The sequence below is a fragment of the Salarias fasciatus genome, chromosome 16 (assembly GCF_902148845.1).
Source record: "Salarias fasciatus chromosome 16, fSalaFa1.1, whole genome shotgun sequence".
Taxonomy (NCBI): Eukaryota; Metazoa; Chordata; class Actinopteri; order Blenniiformes; family Blenniidae; genus Salarias; species Salarias fasciatus.
Window position 1 is genome coordinate 5,354,352 of NC_043760.1, and position 26,519 is coordinate 5,380,870.

Genomic DNA, 26,519 nt, shown 5'->3' on the forward strand with positions numbered 1-26,519 from the left:
AAAATTGCTGTGCAATCACACCGACGGCTGCTTTGTGGCGGCGCCGTCATGATATCCGTCCGTGAAAGCGCGGAAATCCACGTCTGGAGCTCAAAATGAGAGATCTCACAGCAAATCCAAAATACTTAGAGGCATTTAGATCACATCCTTTATACAACTGCAGACTGCAAATTTGCAGTTTCAGCTCCATTGGTTGACCTGAGTCCCACCCCTGAAGATCAGTGATGAACACCTGCGTCTCTCTGGAGAACCGCCGATTCAGGCTCCTGGAGAAACCTGCCGCTGTGAACACGTTTCATTCTTATGTGTGACATTACCTCCGTTTAATTGAAACTTAATGTTGGGAGAAATCAGTCTCGCATTGCGGCCGCGGAGCAGAGACAGGTCATTTAAAAGGGCCTATTTTTCTATTTCTTCTGCCTCACAGTCCTGCAGCTGTATTTCCGATGCGTCTTTCTTCCCCCTCTCATCTGAATGATTGAACCGCTCCACGCCGCACATGGATGGCCAATTTCTTGCTTCAGCAGAAAAATCCTCTGAGCAGCATCGTTTTTTTTTATTAATACATTTATCCTTTTTTTTTTTCCTCCTGGAGTTGGAAATGCTGCTTGTTTGACTTCAAATGCCTTTTATTTGCTTTTAGTTGGATTTCACTCCACAGCGATGAATAAAACATGGAACGTCAAAATAATGCAGATCCATGAATATTTCACAAGTGTCATTCGTAAAAGAGTCGATTTTTACCATTTCAAATGCTGCCAGAAAGAAAAAAAGGCTTGAGTGCAATGCTTTTGAGGGCTGTTACCTCCCAGTCACACCGATTTATGTCCTGAGACTGAGGATCACTGTGTTCTCCACCAAGTAAACTGAATTATTGAGGATCAGAAATGGAACGGTTCCAGCACTACTTCCTTTAAAACGGTGTCTTACCGGCGCCCGAGTTCCGTGTAATCAGTCATGAATGTGCGGATGTTTGCTGTTTTACCTTTGATACATGCAGAGGCGCCCCGATGAGGACCGAGCTGCAGGCGACGTGACTGAAGGAGTTAAAAAGAAACACGAGACGAGTCAGATTTCATATCTTCAGCATATATGTATTCATTCATTCATCTCGGTGAAGGTTCACCCCTCAGAGCTTTTTACAGCATCTATCCAGATTTAAAAGTTGATGTGAGTTAACCTTTCGCTTGATGGACAGATTTTATCGCCCTGCATTAGAAAGAGAAGTGTCAAACATGTAGATCAGGTGTTCAAACAGCAACCCAACCGTCAGCTAACCGAAAGATCACCGGACGACCTTCCATAGTGCACCCATTCCAGAGAAGACCCAACAGAGTGTCTTTTTCCAAGAAATAACTGCTGCTTCTAATTCATCAATGTGGTTTTACCCTAAAAACAGTGAGAGACACTGTAGTTTAAAGGGCTGATTGGGGTGTCTGGCTGGGAAGCGGGGAACGGTCACCATGGAAACCAGTCAACTCGATGCACTGAACCCATCAGGTGCTCCGGAACAGAGCGACCACCACAACATCTACAGTCAAGAAATCGATGAACACAGCTGCTGCTGATGCTTTACAGCCGTCAGAGTTCACAACCCGACAATCTTCCCGTCACTGGGCAGCGTTTCCCAGAGGTTCGTCCTCAGTGTTCCAAACTCCAAGGGCCTCATTTATAAATGTTGCTTACGCACAAAGCGGGGCCTGAAGGACGCGTACGTCACTTCCTACTCAAACGCTGTGATTTAAGAAAAGAAAAGAAAAAGAAAACTCAACGTTGATTCTTGTACAGAAACATTTTTGAGGCGGAGGAAACCAAAATGTGCTGCATGTGGCGTCTGAACCGAAATGGATTTAAAATATCGGCTGCTCAGTTCTGACTCTGAGACTGTAATTTTCCAACAAATTCAACGGAGGTTCTTACCGCTGCTCGGAATTGGATTCAGGTCGAGACCGATGTCAACTTTAACTCACTGCCTCAAAGTGCCAGAGGTCAAAAACAGTTTTCTGTCTCTGCGGATCAAGTGTCTCCCCGAACTGTCTGAGTAATCCTCATTAATTCAATGTCTAAAGAACCAGAAGCAGCGAGCTGGCAGCTGTAATTGTTTCTGTAATAATTTATAAAAGCACTTCATGATCTAATTCCTCTTCTCACACACAGATATCAAGAATAAGCAGCCCTCCCGGTCGGCACGGGGACGGGTGACGCTTCCTGGATCTACAGCTTGTGAAGCGTCCTGCTGAGTCACAGTTCCCGCCGAGTGTCTCCAGTCTCCGTCCACAGAGCAGGCCCGGCAGCTCAGATGTAGTACTCCTTCTTGCTGTCGTCCACGGCCTCCTGCAGGACGGGGTCGCCTCGCAGCGCCACGTCCGCCGTCTCGGCGAACTCCGTGCCCTTGGCCTCGTTGGTGCGGTACGAGCCTTTGTGCCGAAACATGTATCGGATCAGGACGACGGCGAAGGCGATCAGCACCAGGACGACGGTGGCAATGACGACTGCGGAGACAGAGTCAGAAAACAAGAACCGACGGGTTCAGGATTCAGAGAAACTGCTTCAACGTGCTCGCATGTAATTATTCACCTGTCTCATCTGTGAAGCAGTGGAGTGGATCTATTCTGTAGAGTGGAGCGCTATTGATTTTCCAGAGAAGAAAACATGATTTCTGGCAACCTAAGAAGCCGATTAAATTGCTCTATTTGCTGTGGGGAGAAGAAAAAGCGTCGTCCTTGAGTAACACCCAGAAAGCATGAGGTCCTGGGGCTGCTGGGAGGATGTTGAAGGCCAAATAAAGCCCCTCCACGCCGCTCCAGACGGCTGGAAGTGGCTTTAAAGCCTTTGCTTCAGAACATTTAGCAGGCGCTTTCTGCCTAAAAAGAGCGGCGTGTTTACTGAGGCGGGGACGCCGTCGCCTCGCCGCTTCGTTTCATTGTCTGTCGAAGCTGAAATGAGGCTTGAATATCAAGAGTCAGCAGCAGTCTGGACGTGGCGAGAATACCTGCACTCACCTCCCAGGATGGCGTCGAAGTATCCGTCGTCCATGTCGTAATCTGCGGCGGAGGAGGGACACGTGTCAGTGGAGTGATCCGGGCAGGACGGCCGCCACGTGCACAAACTCACGACTTCAGAATGACGTCAGCCGTTTCATCAAAACAAAAGCAGTAGTTTGTGTGAAGTGTGATGACAAGCTAAGTGGTAATAGTTAACTTAAGGGATGCCGTTTCCCGGGACTTTTCTCTGAGCTAAATGTGGATGAAGCTGGAATTTTTGTGCTTCTACTTTTTTGTCCTATTGGATACACTGAGCTATTCGTTTGGACTTTGAGTTACTAATTAATTATTTAAAGGTGCTGCAGGCAGGATTTTGCTAGTCAATGCTAATTTTTCTGTGTTTTCTTTGGATTAAATGTTAGAGTATCCATTGATAATCCTTTAGGAGTGTAGTATAATTGCACTACCGCGAGGGCGCAGCGTTTCCATCTGTCTCTGTTCTGAGCTGAAAAGGAATCTCAACCGCTCCCGGTATGTTTGACCAATCAGAAGAGCCCCTGAGGCTCTATCCTGATTGGTCGAGGGGCGGCGCTTCAAAGCTCTACTTCTCGTGAACGCGCATGAGGAAGTCCAGGCCCGCATGTTTACCTGCCTGGTCAGACATAACATCATCAAAACTCCACGGAGGACGCCGTCTGTTTCTACTGGAATTCTTAAAAAAAAGGCTTTGACCCCAGGCCCGCCGTGAAAAGGTCACAGGTGAATCAACCCGCCGGCGCAGGCGGCCGTGACACTGCCGGCTCCGCTCGGCACCCCGAGGTGGGCACAACGCCGGGTTTCAAATCGCCATCTCGGATGGGTCAAATCGCCATCTGGCGAAGGTAATCCTGCCTACAGCACCTTTAACAGTAAAGCCTGAAAACAGAGGACGCTGAAATTTCATTTATCTTTGGAATCACGCCTGTTACGTTAATATTTTGCAAAGTTATTCACAACAGAAACACAGATCCTGACTTACTATATAAAGGTTTTTGTCTATATGCGTGTGTGTGTGTGTGTTTGTGTGTGTGAGAGAGAGAGAGAGACAGAATGAAGGAGATGGAGAGAGGAGTGACACATAAACAGTTTTGGGAGTAACCTGTTACAAAAGCAACACAATTACAGGAACTAATTCCTGTTTTTATTTCTGTAACTTGTTACTTCATCACCTACAGGACATGCTGCGATGAGTTCTGGACTGAAAGTTCCAGGTTAGTAAAGTAAAGATGAGCATGGAGAACCCTGTGCTGGGATGAGGCACAGCGAACATTAGAGACAGACGGCCTAACTAGTCCTCAGTAAACTCAATCACAAGTAATTAACTCAACACATCTTCATGCAAATCGAACAATTTGATGCTCAGCATCACTTCTTAATCATCTAATGCTCAGGGGGTTTCCGCATTCTAAAGGCCTGTTCATGTTTTCCACCTTTCTGCAAACAAAAATGGACGCCAAATTAAAGGAACGCTTGTGAACAGAATGCAGGGAGCCGCTGTAGGAGGGGCAGTGTATTTAAAGGCTTCTTCAGAGGGGGCTCGAGAAACTGCAAGCGACCCCCCGGGGTGACGTCTGGCAGCGACGTGCCTGAAGGCCTCACAAATGCAGTTTTTAAACCGTGACAAATGGAGAAGTCCCTTTTGCACTTAGGAATCCCGATGTCACATTGGTAGTCATGAAATATTACAATGAAAAGTGTAAAATACTTTAATTTAGTTAATTCTGTGTTCACGGGGATCTACAATAAAATTCTGTAATTCATTTAGATTCTTTGAGAAGCCCTGAGAGCTTCTCCCTCATGTTTATAGGTATTTTATTTCATTAATTTAGAAGAGAAAAGGACAAATACGCCAGGATGATCACAAAGCTCCTACATTCTTCCTTTTATCATCGTATAAAGCATCTGCTGGTCAGTCGTTGGTCCAGTCATCCATCATGCTTTATCTAAATAGCGATGTTGGGGAATGGAGGTGTTCTCTGGACAGTGAGTTCGAGTTGGGTTTGAAAATCAAGCAAACTCCTGATGGAAAGGATCAATCTGGATTTAAACCAAGGTTTTTTATCCATGAGGCAACGTTTACTCCTCACTGTCGCCTCATCAAATTGAGTCATTATTGCACCTAAATATCCACCTCAGAGCCCTCTGACCATGATAAACGTGAACGTTTCATCAGTTGGTTAACATTTGTAATTAAGGAAAAGAAAACAGAAATGAGTGGGAAGAAATTAGAATGACGTTCAATGAGCCATACAATGGGTGCGACGGAAAAAAAAAAAAAGAAAAAAGAGATGAACTCTTCCCTCCCGGTTGTTTTCTCAGACGTCCTGAAGCAGCGGAGCTGTGACAAAAGACGTGGGTGGTTCAGTGTGTGTTGGTGGAGCAGCTGTGAGTTTGTTTGAACAGTCAGCTGTCGCCCCGCTTTCCATCAACGCGGGACAAAACACATGTCACACCAAGCTATTAAAGGTAATCATGAGTTATTGCAACATCTGCCAGCTTTCACTGCATGTCATGCTGAAGGACACCAAACTGTGTGTGTATGCGTGTGTGTGTAATGATCCCTTAAGCCTAGCAGAGTGTTCAGTACACAGTATTAATGTTGAGCTCAATGTGTGCAATTAACAGACAGGCTCATTAATGCCTAATCACCTCAAACATGGGGGTGCTCGCCCACTCGTTAAGCTCTCATCGAGCTGCATTGTTTACAGTTTAGAGGAGTTTTGTGCAATTAAAGCAGAAATACAATAGTGGATAACGTGGGACAAGGAGATCGAGCGATGGGAAATTAAAATTCAGCGTCTCTATCGTCTCCTCTGCAGCGACTTGTTTTGCAGACAGAAGCCGGATCTGTGGAACGGGGAGGTTGTGTGAGGTGGTTAATTCATATTTCAGCGATCTGTCAGATTTGCACACAGATAGAAAGACTGCAGTAATGACTTTGCACTCATGTCATGACCACTTGTCCATCTGCAGGTTGTGTTTCCGCCCAGACACAGAGACGAGAATCCATTTGAAGCCGCGTGTTTCGGTTTGTGGCCGATCCTTCCAGGCCTGCTGGCTGTGAACGGGGGCCTCTGCGTAGCCGACTCTTTCCCGAACATTTATGCGTATTTTATGACCTGTTAATCACATCCAGCAAACCAAAACAAGCACAACACTAATGACCCTGGTTACTGTTTCTGGCGCAGCTGAAATCTGGGGGAAAAAAAACTCCAAGAGCTGCAGACCAGCTGCAGTTTTGGGATCATATGGCCCAATTTGTCGAGCCATTTTGTTTTTGTTACTCATCAAAGTTGACTGTTTTTCTGCAGTTTTTAGCCACCTACCCTGAGGACATTATACCTCATGCACCAGCTGCTGTCCAGTTACTGGTCATTTTCCCTTGATTTTCTTTTTTCTTTCTTTTTTTTTGTGCCTCTTACTTCTGGCCACCGGGAAAGATGTGATGCTAACTTTATGCACTGGAATCAATTCCTCATAAATGTGAGCGGTTCTGTCCTGAAAGTGAAGGAAGGGGTTTACTATGCAGCGTCGGGGAGCTTCCTGTCTGGGCTGATGTCTGTGCAGCTGGATGCTGCGTCTGTATCCAGCTGCACAGACATCAAAATGATGGGGGTCACCCTGCACTCATCACACTCATGGGTAAACATTACGGCCTTTTTTATAACCTTCATTCCTTCTTGTTGCATTTCATCACATTTGGATGAAAAACTGCCTTTGAAACTTATTTCCATTATATTTTTTGTCAAAGTAGGAAGGCATGGTGAGAGAGAGTCAACTCCTCTTCGTCCTAGTCCCTGTGTTTCTGATTTGACCATCTTATAACGTAAATTTCCTTTACGTTTTAGTGATTTAGCTCTACGATTTAGAGCTTTGTGATTGAAATGCAATTTCAGTTGCAATTGTGATCATACAAAAGCTGCATTTTTTTCTTTTTTTCTTTTTTTTTTTTTCAGTGCTCCTGACCCTGAATCAGTTGTTTCAACGTCGACCTTCCAGCTAAGCTAATTAGCCAGATGCAGACACTGTCCAGGCAGAAACGAACTGCTCCTTTGAAAAAAGCGTGTGTGGAAATGGCCTCAGCAGAACCAGAAGTGGAGTTAAATCTCAAAGGAAAGCAGCATGCCAGTCATATGGGAGGGTCTCGGGGATGTTTGGAGGCTGCTGAGCCGAGGCAGGAGGAGGAAGAGGAGGAGGAGGAGGAGGAAGAGGAGGAGGAGGAGGAGAGGACAGAGAAGACATCACTGATGCAAATCTGCAATCCATCAAATGTTGGGTTAGGGTTTGGTGCTAGTATTCTTCACACACACACACACACACACACACACACACACACACACACACACACACACACACACACACACACACACACACACACACACACACACACAGCTGTTCAAAGTGATGTAGCGATGTCAGGAAAGCAAGTATTACTGTTGATTAAGGGCTTTTGATAGTTCTGCACTTCGCCTTGACTTCCAACTTCCAACCAATTATTTTCCTTTATTAGTATTATTGCATTTATTTTTCCCTATTATTACTTATTTAACATTGGGTTTATTTCTTTGGCATCGTTTTATATTTTATTGAACTTTTTTTAATTCAACACATTTTAAGATTTTTTTATTTGAATTAAACAGTCAAAGGTGGCTGTTCACATTTTTTCTTGGACCAATATGCTTCAATTTACATCCAAAATCAACCCAGGAGCCCAGAACTAAATATGTGGACGAATAACCAACATGTTTTTTTGTTCATCTAAATGGAGAGCTGTTTATTTGTGTCCAACACATAATCCTTTAAACCTTCGCAATCCTGGTTGATCATTTCAAAAGGAGTCTGAAATGTGATATTGTAATTTTCTGAGCGGCTCAGTGACTCTGCTACAGTAAGCTGGTTAAAGTCCTCTACAGTCCAGGGTTTTGTGGTTCCTGGGTTCTGCCTAATGCTCAAAGACTCGCGTCTCACATCTCTGACTTGCTGTGGATAGTGAAGGTAATCCCACGCCCATGACTGGACTAACGAACCAGGACCAGGATGTTTCTCAGCGGCGTCGTAGTTCAGCTCTCTCACATAAAATCCTCACATATCAGGTGGTTTTATTAAGATGTGGAAAGGGATTTTTTTTTATTGTTATTGGCAGAAAAATCTATGTTTATCCAGGTTAGACTGTATGATGGTATCAATGTGGAAGAAAGCACGATGTGATGCCGTCAGCTGGTCGTCCTTCAAACACAGCAAAGTTCTCATTCTTAGGACAGAATGCTGTTGAAGTAATAGGTCTAAAAGGTTGATGCCACCTCCTCCTGCCGGTCAGAACATTACTTCACCACTTCACCTGACACTCCATTTGATTTCTGCTTCGTTTGCGTTCTCTTTCTCCTGCGTTGTCCTCCCCTATTCTCCATAGTTCGGTGGCAGTAAGAAGCAGCTTCTCCTTCCACCTGGCCCTCAAACCGGGTGAAGAACTGCTGTCAGGCCTCAGGCAGGTTCTCTTACTGACTGCATTCAGTCGGTGCCTTGAAAACTTTCCCCGTGTTCCAGTTCCGTCTGCGTTTTGCCTCCTCGACGCGTCGGTCCAGCTCCTGCTGCGCTGCACTGTAGGCTGATCAATCCCCAAAAAGCTCCGTCACTCTGTAAAAACAGCTGCCAGCACACTCTCCTGATCGGCTGCCAAACAACTATCCAAGTTAAATTAGCGTGATCCTTGAATATTTTCTCTTAAGCTGCTTAACTCTTAACAAATACTTCCCTCATCACACAGTCTTCACTCTCATCACATTATATTTTTATCTCATCATATTGTGTTTCTTCCCTGGACCTGAGCAGAATGCAGTGCCTCCAGATGACAAGGACACAATCTCCAGGTATCTGAATTCTAAGAATAACACAGGGGAAGTGGATTTAAATAGTTTTAGATAAGTGCTTGAAGTCAATGACGACGTCCTCTGACTGAACCAGGATCTGAGGATCAGCCTCCTCAGCGCTAACGTAGCATTAGCCTGTGTGGAGATGCAAAATGCCTCATAAACAAAGCAGTGTTGTGAACCTTCCCTGGAAAAAGAAGAGGCCTGCACCTCAGAAGCATCAGTAGCTGGAGGTCAGTCCTTATCTGCGCTGTCCGAGCGTTTTAAACACAGGCGCGTGCGTCCCCCCCTCCGCTCGCCGCTGAGCTTCCCACAGGGTCCATTAAGCCTCTTCAGAGCGCCGCCTGGAGTCCCAGCCTGAGCCCCGGCAGCAGGCGGGAGGAGCCACATCACAGCCCCTCCACGCAGCGCCCGCTCCCCGAGGGAGCGCCACCCTCAGCTTTCAGTGCATTCCCAGAAGTAGCATTAATCTGAACTTAAGCCAGAGAAAAAGAGGAGCTTCTGAGAGTCTCTGAGCGGAAAGAGGAAGCCAAACCACTTTCATCCTGCAGCGCTGTGGCTGACAAACACTGATAGGATATTTTCAGTAAACACATCCACGACAGGGCGGGGCTGGAGCTGCAGTCCTGGGACTGAATCATTAAAACAACCCCACCAAGATTGAACAGAAGACCATTATCAGTGGGCGCAGACTGAGCGGGAGCTCTTGGGGAGTTTTTAACTGTCATCTCACTGCTACTGGACCATTTGCGGGGCCTGTGAAGATGAAGGGATGGCAGGACGGAGGGAACGGCGTGACAAAAACAGCTTTAAATTTCTCTGCTTCACACCAAACATGCAGTGGGAGCTTTACACCATCAATAACCATCATGTTCTTATCAGTGCGAGTGTGTGGAGATGTTTATTATTAACTTTAATACTGCGAGCTGAAGGGTCCCTCATGCTGCCGGCGTCACGCTGAATCACTTCTTAAAGAGTTCAAGCAGCTTGTAGCAATAATTGGCCACTTTTGCAATTCCCAACTTGTGCTCGGGGTTGATTTATGGGTTTGAAAACATAAATACACTCAAGCAGCTTCTGAATGCCGACTCTCCACAGGCCTGACAGATGACTGAGGTACTCTGTGTGACTGAATGTACACTCCAAAGGATGGAGAGCGTATTTAAAAACTTCCCTCGGCTCAGGCAGTGCTTTTCCACCCCATTTCTACCATCTAAAAGACATTTCTCAGTCCACCTTATGTTGAAAATTTCAAATAATTCTCAGCCAGATGCTTCCTACAGAAATACCCCGTCTTCGCTCTGTGCCCACCCACTTCATTTTTCCTCCTGTACAAGAACACTCTATCGGGGGGTGATGGAGACATGAAATCTTTAATTTATTTTACATTTTCTTGCAATCATCACCGAGTTCCATTATTTGATTTCAAATGTTTCAGGGGCAGTTACAGCAGCTACAGCTCCAAAAAGCTGTTGAACGGTAAGACAGCCTTTCATTTTTAATTGTTTTGTGGGGATGTTTTTCGTTGAAGACAACTACTCTGTTCATCTATCATCCAACTATCCATCGTCGATCCATCTGTCCGTCCATCATTTATCCATCCATATATATGTCATCTATCAAGCCCTCTGTCCATCCATCCATCCATCCATCCATCCATCCATACCAGGGATACTCTGGCTTCAGGGTTTAAAGTGTGTGACACACAGGACATCCAGGCAACATTAAAGTGAAAAAAAACATCTGATGTCAGATACTACTTTTCTTTTTTTCCCAGAACTCCCTGGTTTCGCGTCTTGTTTTAGATCTCAGAGAATCACTGATCATCATGGATGACGTTTTATTTGCGTTTTAGTGACCATCAGCAGCCCTCCCTGCCTGATGGTTTAAGATCGCATTGTATTGAGTGTTGTGACCTGCTTCGGGCCGAGGGGGGCAGTGTCACACCATGGTGATCGAAATGTGTGTGTGTGTGTGGTTTGCCTACTGGGTACGAATGGAATTAGATGTTGGGAGGAGCCAAAACAACCCCCCTGTGGCCAGGGCCGAGCGGGCCCCTCCCAACCACCCACATGTCCAGCTGGACCCAAGGGGGCCACAGTAAAACCAGCGCAGTGAGGGCCAAGCCAGCAGTCCAGGAGCCCACCTCCAGCCAGGAGGAGCAGGCTGCCAGACCCAGGACAGAGTCCAGAGCCCTCAAGCCGAGGTGGACAGAGCTCCTCCTGGAACCGGAGGCCCGGTCGGAGGAAAGCCATCGCCCAATCTCCAGTCCGCCTGCACCTCCAGCCCCCACCCACTGAAGTAACAGAGAAGCCAAGTGAGAAACCCAGAGAGGAACGGAGCTGAAGCTCTCACTGGTTCACCTGCTGCTAAACATTTGGAGGGGAGACAGTAACACGCTCCGCTTTTCTTAGAACACCGTTCTGCTGATGAGTCAGCGACAGTAACCAAGACTTTGTCGGGTGGTGTGAGGACTCACAGGAGGAAATCGTTGTTTCAGAAGAATCCTTAACACACCCGAGCCCGCTGGGATCGAGAGACAAACCATCAAACCCGTGCAGTCGTACAGATGTGTCACAAACACACCTTTAGCTGTGAAGCCACTGACACATCAGCAAAACTTTTTCAAATCAGTTTTAACTTTTTCCCCTTTTTGGAAACCGAAAAAAATGAAACCAGATTCTTAAATGGTCGATATCCCTGATGGAGGAGTCACACCTGTGAAGTGGTCGGCCCTCACCCCACCTGGTGAGAGGAGAGTTGATGGGTTTTTCTCTGTAATAGTGCCTAGAAGTTACTGTGTTGAGGCTATTTAAATAAAGCTGAAATGAATTGAACTGTATGAGATGGATGGACCACAGGCTGGATGTATGGCTGGATGGTCGTGGCGTTGTATCTGACCAGCGTGTAATAAGAATCACATCTGTGAATTAGAGTGAAACACACACCTGTTGTGTTGGTGTTTCTGTAGATAGTGTAGTTTTATCATCCCAGGAGCAGCAGATATCAGAAACAGAAATCCTGTCTGCAGGCAGCAGAATCCGTCCGCAGACTAACAGGGCTTGACTCCGCTGTTTGTCTGCTCCAGTACTTGAATAAATCCTGGGAGGCTGGCTGATATTCTGGGCTCTGTGTGCTGCAGTCGGGATGTAACTGATTCAAGTTGGAAATGAGCTTTGAGGTGTTGAGAGTTGAGGTGACCTCTGGGAAATTGGATCTGACCCGCTGCTGTCTGGGCTCCACTGTTTATTATTATGTTGGAGAAGGAGGAGAAAAATATATCATATTGGAAAGGAAAGCTGTCAGGAGCTGGGCTGGTGTTAGCACTGATAACCAAAGTGGCCTCAAGCCGGCTGTTTTTGTTTGCCGGTTTAATTTTAAACCAACGAACAACAAGAGGCTGTCAAGAGGACGAGGACTGAAGCCCCGTCCGTCCTCTAAACGTCCCAACGACTATCAGGACGAGGACTGAAGCCCCGTCCGTCCTCTAAACGTCCCAACGACTATCAGGACGAGGACTGAAGCCCCGTCCGTCCCTCAGAGTGTCAACCAGCCACGACCAACAAGACAGACTCCATCTGTCCTCATCGTCTGGAGACACAAGTGCGTGGCTATAAGAACTAAAGTAATATCAGACCATCCATGGAAACACCTCAGCCTGAAGGTCATGGTTGGTAGTAAAAGCAGTAAATGCTTTTGAAATCAGACAAATACTGTTTTTTTTTCCACTTGTGTAATTTTTTTTCTATGAAAGCTTCATCAGAAAACGACAAGATGCATTCAAAAATATGCTTTCTTCCAGACGTGCACTGAGTTGACAATAAAGTGCTAATGCGTTCTTCTGACTGGGCTCTGGTTAATGCTTCAGAAACACAAAAGAAAACTACAACCACTCAACAGAGGCTTAATTCAGCCTCGACAACGGCTTCAACTGAAGGTCATTATGCTTCTAATGGCGGCCTTGAACAGATTGCTGTTGTGCTGGATTCCATCTGATTGTGCACATGTATACAACAGAGGCTGCTGAGCGCACTGCGAGCTGTGTTGTGGTTCCTCGTGCACAGAAACTGTTTTAAATCTCTAACTAATTCCCTTTCTAATAGCAATTCTAGAAAGCCAAACAACACAACTGGATGTCAGCTGTTCTCAATTTTAAAGACAAATAAAAGTGAAAAAAAGAGGTAAAAGTTTATTTTATTTGAAATAAATTATATATACAACATATCAAACATTTATTTTTTGATAGTACCTGCTGTTTTGACTGTGAGAGCATTTTATCATCAGCACAGATGATATTTGAACCAGTGACCCTGTCCCTGTCAGGACAGAGCACCAACCACTGCACCACAACTCTCCTCTCAATCCACTTTTCTTCTTTCCCTCGACCAATGGATTTCAGACGGAAACTCGTGAAATCTCTCGCAGGGCGAATTTGTCGGCGTCTCAGTAGATTGTGTTTAAAACCAAACGAAGAACTGAGGACAAGAAAGGAACCTGATAAACCCTCTTTGAACTACAATTATATTAAAGCAGGCTGGATTTATGGGAGTTTATCTCGAACAGTCAGAGAAATGGTAATGATTCAGTGCTTCTGACCCTTTGTTGAGATTACTTCAACTTTAAAATGCTAATTCTGAAGAGTGTGTACGCTGCTGCTTCTGTCCGTGATTGGACGCTCTGACTGTTGAAGTCCTGGAAGCCACTGTAATAACTAGTTTATGGACACAGCCTGATTTGGTTGTTTCTATTTATTTACAGCGTGATAATATGTTTAGACATTATTTGTTGTGTTCATCATTAACTTCGTGGACTAAGCCTCGGACTCACGGTTCTGGAACGTCTGCAGGCCAAAGCCTTCCTGCAGAGGCGAGAGGGAAGCCAAACCGTGTCTGTGGAGCTACCGGAGCAGGATCTAATGGACATTTAGCAGAAAGCACGGCCTCCGTCACCTCCGCCGCTTGCAGCAGGAGTCCTCCCTGACATTCTGACATGACATCGACGGACGAACACGCGTATTGATCACGGCAAACGCTCCACTCGGGCGAGGCTCTCCTGCAGCCCCCGCCGCTCCACGGTCACGTCTGAGTGGACGCTTAATGGAACTCCTGCTGACTAATTGCTGCTCTGCTCTGCCGCAAATGGCCTCATAACCATCTGCCTTGTCTGGAGCGGGAATATTCTTTATTATACAAATTGAGTTGTCTTTGTCTTCCCTGCGAGTCGCTGAGCCTCCGGCAGGAGCTGCGTCTCTCCCAGCCTGGAGGCGAAGCGAAGCCCCGATCGCTCCGATTCAGGTCTTCTAATGACAGGTTGTGATGGCGCCACGGTCGCTCCCCGGTCTGGAGAGGCGGCGGGGAGACGGAGAGGTCATGAGGTGGATGGCAGACGAGGGAAAAGTGAGGGTGAGAAATTCAGAGTGACAGGACGAGATGAGGCTGGAGGTGGAGAGGACAGAGCACTGAGACTGAGGAAAATCAATGAGTGAGGGAGGCTGGGCGGAGGCAGAGAGAGAGAGAGAGCAGGAGAGAGAGAGAGCATGAGCAAGGGAGGGAGAAGGAGAGAGACAGAGATTGGGGAGCAGAGGGAGAGACTTTTATAAACACTTTCATTCATATCAGTTTTCTGAAAAGCGTGTGTGTCAGACTTTTGAAATCAAACGAGTACAATTTAGTTTATTATTCTGAATACAGCGCAGACTGTTCTTAAAACACCAAATCTCTTTAAAAGCATCAAGATTCTAGTCCTATTTTTTTTTCTAGACAGTGTTCAAGCCAGGGTTCAGGATTAGACGTTGACTCGCCACACTTCTCTTCTGTTCTCTGTCCTCCACCCTGTGTCACGTATTTCACCATCTTGTCTTCTCCTGAGAGGAAGTTTAGGAGCTGCCATTTGTTTTTGTCCTTTTTTTCTCTGGAACCAGCTCCCATAATAAAAAATCTTTTCAGTAAAAAAAACTAAAAAAACTGCAGTTAAAAGGGTGAAGAACTCAGTTGGTGGATGCACCACGGTTTCAGAGCAGGAGGCTCACAGACTGCCAGCAGTGAGAGGAGTGGATTACAATTCACATGGAACAGCTTCTAACAAGGACTTTCTGAGAGGAAACACTCCTGTGTGACTGGGTGGTTTGAGAATATGTTAACGGCTGCCTGCTTTCCAGGAGATCTCAAGGTTCGACCTTCTCTGGAGGGAGAGAATAACTGATGCTTCCCGTCTTTTCGCTGTCTGCATCTCAAGTCCAGTCCAGAGCTGAACCTCGTTTTGACCTCCATGACCTCATTCTGACCTCCCCACCACATCCTAACCACCTGTTCACCACCTGTTGAGGTTCCGATCCTTAAAACTAGACAACAAAGAGGTTTTAAAAAGGTCAAATGAGCTCATTAAACATCAAAGATGTTACAGGGATTGTAAATGGACCATAAACGGATCATAAGCCGTCATAAAACAATAAAACCACGAGTTCCCCGGTTCAATAGGTTCATAAACCACATCATATTTTCTGAGAGTGACAGAGAGGAGCCCCTTATCTTTTTCTGACGTTGATCAGGACCACCCGGCCAGCTGCAGGGGGGAACCTGTCCATCACAACGCTCCCCGTCTCCACCAGAGTTCACCTTCCCCCTCATCCTGACCGCCAGCCTCACACTGCTGAGTCCGACCGTCCACGCCACTGCCAGCCCAGCCTGCTGAACGCTGCAGCTGAGAGGTGGCTCACTCTCCGGCTCCTGCCATGCCGGACCTGAGGCAGCTCGTCACACAGACAGGGACCAGGCGTAACCATGGAAACCCAAAGGACAGAAACTAACAGAAGTGCTCCGATGCTGATAAACTATGCTGTTTGTGAACATTTCCAAAACACACTTCCTCACTCCCAGCATGCACTGAGAGAGACAGTTAGACAGAGAAAGAGAGAGAGGGATGGGGGAAAAGAAATGTGCTGGAAGAAGAAAGCATCGGGGCCGGCACAGTTGGAAGAGGATGTGTCGAGTTTTGGTGCTGCAGGCTCTGGAGGAAGGCTTTTTTCCCTCATGTGCCAATGAGAGGAGGAGGAGGAGGAGGAGGAGGAGGAGGAGGAGGAGGAGGAGGAGGAGGAGGAGGAGGGGAGTACTTGTGAAGATGTATTAGGAAATCTGCAGGGAAGCGAAATGTGCAGAAATGGTATCTGGTGCCTGTTTATCTTAAAGCCCTAAGAACCTCCCTACCTGCAGATTTCCTAATACGTCTTCACAAGTACTCCACTCCTCCTCCTCCTCCTGCTCCTGCTCCCTGCTCTCACACACACACACACTCACACACACCTCCTCCTCCACCTGTGTATGAGCCACGCTGAGCCGCCGTCCTGACAGACCGTCCATCACTCAGGGATGTTGGCCTTCCGCAGATTTCCAGAGAATTCCAGAAAGCGGCCCGCCTTCCAATCACCCGCCGCTCATTCCTCAGCGTCGGCGTGCGGCTGCGACACGCAGCGCCGCCTGAGAACTGCCTGATATGATCAAAATGTGTGTTTATGTCCAGGAGAAGACGAGGGAACAGATGGGAACACACCTGCCGGATTCGCCACAGACCCTGTGCTCCAGCTGTGCCTCCACTCAAGGATTGATTTACTGAAGGATGCAAAGTGACAAAACTCACCCAGGAAAATAAACACGGGCCCACTCTTCAGGTCCGGCTGAGTGTGTATCAGAAAGGGTGAGGAAGATGCTCTGTAGTCTGGCTGTTAACACCTTTTGAACGATAAATAAGAAGCAGCAGCAACAACTCATAACCAGCGTATCGAACAGAAGCTGCATTAGAGTGATTCTGGAGGTTTTTTTTTTTTTTTTTTTTTTAAATCCAGGACTACACCACTCTGGAAGAGGCCGATGCGGTGAAATTCATCCTCTCACATCTCAGCTCGTCCCTCACTCCCGACTCCCTCATTCTCCAAACGTCTTTTTTTTTTTTTTGTTTCCTGTGAGTTTCACATTTCCCTGAAACACTCGGCTCATGTGGCTTATTTTGGGTCGTCACACTCTCCGACGCACAAAGAAAAAAAACAAAATAAAAACAAACGTGTGAATGAGCTCCTGAGGCGACTCCACAGCCGCCACAGCCACTCACATCCCTGCCGTTGCCCTGGCAACAGGCAGCAGTGTGTCACCGGCGCGCTGATGGGGATGTCTGAGAAACACTAATGACAGAGCCGTTTATGTAACCACAGCAGATATTTGTACCGCTGCGGTCCATTTACTTCTGCTTCTCCCTCGTATTTTTCATGTAATTAGGAGCGAAGTTATGCTGCAGAATGAATGGGTGTCGTTATCTCCTGTTTTTCTCACACTGTGTGTGTTCGCAAAAGAATGAGGAAGACTTCCTCTGGGTGGGGATCAGCGATCACGAAGCAGCTCTGGGGTCGTCAGTATTACATATCTAAACCGAGACGTGAACTTCCTGTATCTTCCACTGTGGAGGCTCCTGTTTGGGTCGTTGGAGGGGCGGGGTTGGGTTGGGTGGGGTTTCCTCTGTCTTTTAAATGTTTTTGACAGTCAGAGATTAGAAGGAAAGGTAATTAGAAGAGGTAACAGGTAATTCAACAAGTGATGCTGAACGCAGAACAGTTTGGTTTTCTGAGCTCCATCTTTTCTTCTCCGAGTTTATAAAAAAAATCAGTCTATTCTCCACCTTTATGTGTATTATTAAAATAAATCTTTCAGTTCTACTGCCTCCTTTTAAAGCCATATTTACTATTGCACATTACCAGCGCCGGGAAAATAATATATCACTTGCAGTGGAAAGTGCGACACAAGTAATATATTTACTTGCAAGTAATACATTAGAGTCAGTGGTTACACACCACTGGCCAGTGCAAGCAATATATTACTTTCCCAGCACTGTACACTGCTTTCAAATAACGTCTTCATAGATGCAGAACACATTATGCAATTATAAAATACCAGAATAAAAGGTTCATTTTTTATTGTATTTTCTACAGACGCCTTGTGTTCCTGCTGCTGCTCTCGCTCCAGCCTCAGGCTCGATTCCACCTGTTTACCTCTGAAAAGATTACTCCATCTCCATTATAACGACCATCTGCTTTCCCACACACACACACACACACACACACACACACACACACACACACACACACACACACACACCAGCAGTGTACTACGTCACAGCTGCTCCAGAGTTGATTGATTTCTGCCCCACCACACTGCTCTCACACACACACACACACACACACACACAACGCCGGCCACATCTCGCCCCGTCATCTGAGCGAGCGCGTGCGGAAGTGGCAGCTGCACGCGGAGACTGACGGCCGGGGTCGGGCTCAGAGGGAGCGCCTGGAGACGCAGGTGAACGGAGGGTAACTGCTCTTCAGAGCCCGACCCGCCGGAGTTCAGATTCTGTCTTTTCCAGCCGGACGGAGCGTCTGCAGAGCTGCTGCTGCTGCTGCCGTCTCTACTGACCTAGCGCTCTCTGAAGACGGCCTCAGGCCATTCCAAGAGAAGATGCAAAAACTTCCCCGGCGTTCCGTCTGTCTGTTCACGTGACCGCAGAGCTCAGAGCCACTGACAGAGGAACTTTTTGAAAACACTCCGACTCCTCAGTATAAGAAGATCCTACATATTGAACTCATTGTTCTGAAACACTTCATCTTCCTCACCACAGAGAATTATTCCTTTGACAGAGACACCAGCTCCAGAACCAGAAGCAAAACGAACAACCAGACGGTTTTACATTCCAGACTTTTGGTTCTGGTGGCCAGTAACGATATTCTAATCTGTGGAAATGGTCTTTTTGTGGTTTAGTCTCAGTATTGCGGTCCCTCTGGACCCCGTGCAGTCCGGGTTGATGTGCGGTGCAGACACCTCTCCATATGCCGTCGGCCTTTATAACCTTCACACCGTCAGGTTTTCCTCTTGTTGAGAAGAGGCAGAGACTCGGGTTCAGCCGCTGCCTTCAAGTGAAAACAGCTTTCAGTCTGTTTGAAGTTGATTTTTGAAGAAGTAAAACAGCTCTCTTCTGAAATGTTGAGTACTGCATTTGTTCTGCACACTTAAACATTTCATTTTCTTAAAATAACAAATTTAAGTATTAATGATGTCTAATGTGTGTTTTTTAGAATTTGTCTGACTGCCTCAGTTCAACAGGTTGTTGATCTATTAAATATTCTGGTGATTAAAATAAAGCCTGTTCATCTGCTCTCGCTCACGAATACATTTTAAATTAATTCCTGCAGAGGTGGCCATCCAGGGCTGAAGCAGCGCGGCACTCACCCGTCAGCACAGCGTTTGTGGTGGTTTCAGCAGGACTCTGAATGGAGGGCGTGGCCACGGACAGGTTGTCCATGGCAGGGTGCTGGACGGGACCGGGACGGGACCAGGAGGGGACCAGGACGGACCAGGACGGGACCGGGACGGGTCTTCTTGATGGCGGAGGCTGACAGGGGGAGGGATTTCCTCACAGGCTTTAGCAGCTGTCTGGTTGTTTTCTGTGTGAAAGATTTAAAAAAAAAATCTTGGTGATATTTTCCAAAAACAGAATGTGGAGTCACGTTACCACCGCACGTCGTGTCCCACACTTTCAATTCACTGTTCATCCATGTCCCAACCAGAGGGTGCAGGACAATTACTATGCACCTGTCAAAAAAAATAAAAAAAATCATTTGGGACGGCACTTCAGCGTCCCTCCCGGTCCACGGCGCCCAAGGCGGCCTCATTGGGCGCTAAAGCCCAGGGCTGACCCTTTATCAAAGCCTTAAACTTCAGGAGAGGCTTATGACAGAGTCGTTTCCAAATTGTTCCAGAGTCTTCACTGCAGGAGATTCATCCATCAGCATCTCACCACAGGAACTCAGAAATGGTCTGAAACTTACCATAAAAGAGGATGAAGAAATCAGGAGATCAGTAAATGTATAAAACTCGACTCAGAATGTATTCAACTCTCTGTGAATAAACTCTGTTCTACACTGACGACCTGCTCTCTCGTGTCAGTGTTTCGCTCCAGATCGAGAAACAGCAGCATCAGTCTGGCCCAGACTGAGAAACATCCGACATTTAACATCAAGCGTCACCTGCCAGTATCTGCTCCACAAACATCACAAACCAGCCTGAACATGATGTGGTGACGATACTGAAGCTGAAGCTGAAACTGAAGTTTGAGTCATCAGTCTGTAAACTGCTGCAGCTGTTCAGCTCCATTGTTTTAAACATCCTCTGTTGTTTCTCAGAATGTCTCCGTCCCACCGTCCTCCTCCTGGAAATTCTCTTCATTTCAAACCGCCCCGATGGATCCTTCTCACTAAAATGACTTTATCACTGCAGCTCCTTTCATCTTCTGCCACCAAAACTTCTCCACCCCACTAATCCTGGCTGGAGGGGAGGGGAGGGGACGGAGCCCCCCCTCCTGAATCCCCGCCCCGCCCTCACCTCACCCCCTCCCTCCCTCCGTTCATGAGGCTGCTGCGAAGCGGCGTGAACCTCGGCCGGGCTGATTTGTGCAGACTCCATCCTCAGATTTGTTTTTACCAGCTGCTGCATCTGTTGGCTTTGCTGGGTATTGAGCGTCGTGTTGATGTAATTGGCTGGCAATACCTCACCGCCTCCAACAGAAAACTCCTTCCAATTACACAGTAATTGGTCCCAGCAGCAGTTTATTTACTCAACGTAATATTCAGCTTCAACTCATTGATCCCACAGTCAAGAAAGAAAGAAAGAAAGAAAGAAAGAAAGAAAGTCCATTGATGAATTGAAATGGTCTCTTAGAAAACAGTAACACAATTCAACACTGGCTGTAGCCAATCCCGGCTACATATGGGCGAGGGGGCGGAGTCCACCCTGGACAGGCGCAGGCCAACAGGGACAGACAGCCATGCACGCTCACATTCACACCTAGGGGAGATTTAGGGATGCCAATTAATATGAATCGTTTTGCTGAACCCTTCTTGCTGTGAGACACGAGCGCGAATCACTGCAGCGCCGCAGCAAACACTCCAGCTATGAGGACATTCTATATATACAGTATGAGAAGAGTTCAAGAGGTTCCAGATAACTTCAGTGTGTTTCATTTAAACATCGGGGCTCAAAATGCCTTCAAACAGCTGGATAACTAAAGCAAATATTCAACTTCAAATTGATCTTCAGGAATGTCTTCAGAGCAGCTGAGAATATGGATGTTTCACATTTTTAGTTTTAATACATTTTACATCATAAACACAGGTTGAAAACTGCTTTCGTTGGAGAGTGGAATATTCACATGTGAGACGAGGTGAGCTGGGTAAACCGAGTTCCTCCACTCCATCCTGGTGCAGGTCCAGATTGGCCGTTAGCGCATTCATCCAGCAGGAAGGAATGGATGTTTTGTCACAGTGACTGTTTACCGGAGGCAGGGCTCCGCTTGTCTCAGTCTACTTCCAGAAGGCAGGTAAATTGGATTTGCTCCTCCGGCGGGTTATTACCAGGCAGACTGTCTCCATTCTGTTTGCAAGCAATCCTGCAAATGCAGCAGTGTTGTTTTGTCAAGTAATGATAGCAGAACCTCTGCGGCCATGTGAGGTAAAGAGATGCAAAAGCTCTCCTGATAACAAGACCGATGAACGGATCCTCTCACATGAAGACATTTCAGATTTAACGATGTATGTGTTTTCTAACCTGTATGAATATGTAAATTGTTGCTTGAAGAGGCAGTGTGTTTGTACACGCTGTTCCAGCTCCACTTATTTGAATATGAAAAGTTTTTCAGAGAGATAAACCCGGTGCAGGACTTCTCCCCGCAGAGACTCAATGCGGCGGCGTTATAAAAAGACAGTCAGCCGCCCGGCACACGGTTAATCACAACGAAGAGGAACTCACCGCCGGCGGCAGAGCTGCGCTGTGTGGCAACAAGTGTCCATCAGTCTCCTCACTGCAAACACACACACTTGGTGAGAAAGCTGATCTCCGCCCAGTTAACTGCGGCGCGTGCAGAAGATCTGCCGGCTGCCCGTCGTCCGGCCGGCAGCAGCAGCTCCGCCCCGCGCCGTGGAAATAACCCGCAGCTGTCGCCGGGGCCGGGTTTCACTCCGGGTTATCTGTCAGGGATCTGCAGGCCTGACTCCTGCAGCACGACACACACTCGGTACACACCGTTCACAATGTGTGTGCGCGTGTAGGTCACATGAGGCGTGTTTAACCTCTCATTTCTGTGGACTGGATCTCTTGTTTTCAGCGGCGGTGGAGGAAACACACTGTAAACACAAGACGGATTGTAGTATTTATCACAGCACTGTAATCTGCCACACTGGCGTCAACAATCACTCCTGAGTAAATCAGTTCATTCTTCACACAAAGAAAAATCTTGTTTTCTTCATTTCTTTAAAAGACAAACCACATTTTGACTTCTATAAACTCCGTATCCTGAGGAATGTGCGCCACATGTGGGCGCTACAGAGTCAATCCAATGGCCCCTCCCACTTCCTGTTTTATTTTGAGTCTACATCTCGTTTGCGTCTTGTCATTCCTCTCTATCCTCCCTCTGTGCTTCTGGCTGAGGTTCAGCTGTGTCTCCTCACTGCTCCCGCTGTGTTTCTGACGTCTCCGCTGTGCTCCGGTGGGTTTTTGCCCTCCTGGATTTCTGGACTTGGCTCATGACCTGACCCGCCTTCAGCTCCGCCCCTGTGGACTCCTCTGCCTGTTCCTCTGAGTCCCTGCTTTATCGGCGTCTGTGTTTTGGGCCTGGCTTGTGTTTCGGAAACCTTTGGACTTTTTGGAATTCACTCTTAACCCTCGCTACCTGTGCAGGTTAAAAAGTAACTTTTTAAAAGAAGTAACTGTCACTTTTACTAGAGTATTTTATCAAAACATGGATGTGAGTGCAACTACAGCAATGCAAGAGTTTTTTTTTTTTTTTAATTTAACTCAAGGACACATTTTCCCAACTCGTTCCACATGCTGCCTTCTGGGTAGTTTGAGATACAACATTGAACATTTGAAGGTAAAACGGGTGTTCCAGTCTGCTGGACATCAGGTTTGAGTTCCTCTGCTGCTGAGTGCTCAGAATGTTTGTCATTGACTGTCAGGCGGGATTTATTCAGCATTATGGAGCAGGAGCATGAGCTGGATGTCGTCGATAACGTCCTCTGGAATAAACTGGACGTGTCCTCAACGTGGCGTGGGACACGATATGACCCCGTCCCGTCCCAACAGTCACCTTAAATTCATTCAAACGTGTTTTCTTTATCGCAAATGATGTGACCTAAAACACTTAATTTACACTTCCTGCAATCTAGTAGGAATTAAAATACACAGAACATTTTCATTGAATCATTTTAATAACTTCACTCTTTGAATCAGATTCCACTTTCATACCAGATGTTATAAAATTCTGTCATATTTCAGACAAACTTAATGTTTTCGTCCTATAAAGAGCAAATATTTCTCATTAGAAGGAAGTTAACCATCCAGACTTTCTGTGAGGATGGAGTGAAAAAAAAAATCAACAGAAAAACAGTAAACAGTGTGGAGATTAAGAAGAAATGAAACAGAAACATGGACAGACTGAGGGCTTAGACACTCGCTCTGAGGCGAGATGACTGACAAGGCGCCGCTGGAAACACTGAAGGGGAAATCAGAGAGAAGAGCGCACAGATTCAGAGTCACGAGAGACAAGAGGGCAGAGAAAACACGAAACACACGAGGGAAACACCAGGAAAACAACTGAAAACCCTCAGCTGGGTCTCCAGGCTCCACCTGCAGGAGACGTTCAGTGGCTGCTGAAGGTGGACTGAAAGCCCCTCACGGAGTCCAGAGAAAAACAACATAAACTTCCCGTCCGGGAGTGCCGACTGCTGGCTGCAGGGCTCAGACGACCTGAAGTCTGCTGAGTTTGTTGTATCCCAGGAGTCAGGTGAACGATCCACAGCAGGGAGGCTCCCACAATGCTTTATTCCCAAAGCTAAAGTCCACAACACAATGAAACACAGACCATGAGGGGAAACGCTCAAAAACAAGGCCATGAAATGGAGGGATTATGACGAGGAAGGGTGGATGGGAAAAACAGGAAGTCCTTGGAGAACTCACAAAGCACAACTTGAAAAGAAGAGAAGACTGATGGGAAGAGACAGCTGAAGAGAAGATGGGAAGAAGGGAGACAGAGGACTCGTCATCAGGAGAGGAAGCTGAAACAATGATTCACCACCAACAGAAAGAGCGTTCCACCCTCCGCTGGGCTGACGTCCACAGCAGAGCGATGTGTCGTTCAGAGGCCTGGGCGATGAAGCGCCGTTCTATGGAGAATTCTAACTTCCAGGATAAGTTATACTGAACCACAGATAAGAGGTCAGAGAGCATTAAAGCTCCGCCTCCTGACCAATCAGGTCTCTTGGAAAATGACCCGTCCATTCGTAGTTCCCCACAGTGAGAGGAGGACTTCAGAGAGGAAGAGTTTTTAGAGAGAGATGTAATCCTTTGACGTCCCCAATGACATATACTGTATCAAAGATACAGATTTTCATCTGATGGGTAAGAAACAATGATATCAAAGAAATGTGTCCATTTCATCCATACAGCAGAGACAGTGTAAAGAACTTAAAGCCACATAATACCGCTTTGAAGTATGTTACTGTGCTTCTTCTTCACATTATCCCAGTTCTGTTCATCTCCACCAGAGCTTACATCTGAAATGATGAAGTTAATAAAAGTGATCACACATGGCACACGAAGAAGTTCTCATGCTGTCACAGTGAGGAATTAATTTTCCGACACAAAACACATTCAGACGGGGAGCTGAGCCTCAAAATAAGTCAATGGAGAATCTAAACTAAAGCAGGAACAGTGAGGAACCTCTGCCAGAAGTGTGTGTGCCGTGATAAAGTGAAATTGCCTGATCAGAGTGCTGTCTGTTTATGTTGTCCCAGGAATTAATATAGCAGAATCTCACAGAGTTACACACCATCAGAGTCGGCGATTTCCTGCCAGCATTGCTTCCTGGCTCTCGCTGCAGCAACAGAGCTGCTTCAGTCCTGGATGTTGTGTCTGTAATGGAGGAGCAGACTATTAGTCTCCAAAACTAGGAAGAATTCAAAGTAAGCTGCTCTGCAGGGTTTCTGTTTGCGATTGGACGGATGCTGCAAACCCCCTTTTATGTGAGCACGCACTGATCAGGATTGGAAAAGCCTGAGTTGATATCCTGCTTCTTTGTACCACTTATCAGGATTGAGGATATCTGGTTTGTCGTTCCAGAAAATGAAGAGATATCCCGGGAATGTTGATTCTGCTTCATAGTGTCGGCGTCGGCTCTTCCCTCTCAGCTGGTCTCCAATCCTAGAACTGCATCGTGTGTTTAACTTTCCTTAACACCCCACCAGGTCACTCCACTGCTTCACCCCAGCAGGCACAACAGGGCAGACACGAGGGAATCAAGTCAGAACCTCAGAGACGAAAGAGAACCAGAATAAAACAGGAAGTACACTAAAGGCAAAAGAAGCAGTTCTGACTGCAGGTTTTCTTCTCTAACTGCCCTGATAAGTGTGTTTCATTACTCTGTTAATGAAGACATGAGAAGGAGCCCATGCAGCCGGGCCGGCTGTGTCTAACAGGCGCTCTTCTCTCTGTTTGAACCCGATCTGATGTGGCTGAAAGTTTTTGGGATGTGTGCGAACCCCAGCCCGCAGGCATAGTCTCCCAGAGTTACTCTGTACTATAGGTTTTGATTACAGCTGCTGCATGTGTTATTAGCTTTTTCCCCGAGCACTGAGGACCAAATGTGCAATTTCAAGCCTGAAAAATTCAGCTTGAAGTTAATAGCGTGTGAAAATTGAAATTAATGAATGATTTTGCACCTACACCGGCAGCCCCAGACCTGGGTTCCAGGGTGGGATGTATTTTTAAAGAGTAGCCATACCTCTCATATAAACCAGCTGGGTGGAACTGTTCTTCAGCACCGGCGTCTTCACAGCAGGAAGTGGAGTCAACCTCTGTTTAGTTTATGACTCATAAAAAGAGCAAAAACCGTCTGCATGCTTTATGGTGTAAAACACTAATATGGTAATTACCGGCGCTGACGCCACGTTTCTGCGGGGCGCCGCCGAGACGATGAACGAATAAACAGCGGTTGATGATTCGGATGTGAATGACTTTCTAATTGTTGCTAAGTGGGAATGTTGAGCGGTGAATGAACCCCGGGTCCAGTTAGCGCTCTGATTACAGCGACAGCTCATCTGGCCTCAAGACGCAAAATGTTCCACCGGAAGATTCCCAACAAATCAATCAATCGATCTGGCTTCTAATTTTCCACACAAATAAAAGGCGCGGCCTTGTCAACCACAACGCTGTGACCATTTAAAAGTGAAGTGAACAACAGTTATTATCTGCTAACAGTTTTATCTGTCATTAGGTGGGATGAACGAAACACAAGTGAACATTTTCTCCTCAACGCTGATGTGTTGAAAGCATCAGAAATAACTATTCATTTAGAAAGACTGTTCTCAAAGCTCTGGAAAGTTTAATGTGGAGTGGCCTTTTTACAGAAACTCTGCCTTCGGCAAACACAGAAGTCTTCAAAAACGGGCCCATTTCCTTTTATTCTGCTTGATAGATCAGAACACTGTCATCATTCATGTGCTTTCACATTCTGCTCGCTGAGATCGTCCTCTTGGTTAGTACCATCG

General features: G+C 46.6%; 1 protein-coding gene across 1 annotated transcript; it reads right to left on the minus strand.

Annotated features, from left to right (window-relative positions):
- Positions 1-1,129: 1,129 nt before the first annotated feature.
- LOC115403464 (glycophorin-C-like) lies at positions 1,130-21,865 on the minus strand. The gene is made up of 4 exons (XM_030112357.1): positions 21,727-21,865; positions 19,153-19,367; positions 3,003-3,044; positions 1,130-2,492 (listed from the first exon to the last, which is right to left on the minus strand). Exons 2-4 carry the CDS (start codon positions 19,223-19,225, stop codon positions 2,296-2,298), a joined length of 312 nt encoding a protein of 103 aa, XP_029968217.1. The 5' UTR covers positions 19,226-19,367; positions 21,727-21,865; the 3' UTR covers positions 1,130-2,295.
- Positions 21,866-26,519: the final 4,654 nt, after the last annotated feature.

Excerpts from the sequence above, each read along its gene's own strand:
- LOC115403464 (XM_030112357.1), bottom strand. The coding sequence starts at position 19,225 with ATGGACAACCTGTCCGTGGCCACGCCCTCCATTCAGAGTCCTGCTGAA. Across the intron at positions 3,045-19,152 it reads CACAAACGCTGTGCTGACGG|ATTACGACATGGACGACGGA; the intron begins GTGAGTGCCGCG and ends CCTCCGCCGCAG. Across the intron at positions 2,493-3,002 it reads CTTCGACGCCATCCTGGGAG|TCGTCATTGCCACCGTCGTC; the intron begins GTGAGTGCAGGT and ends CTGTCTCCGCAG.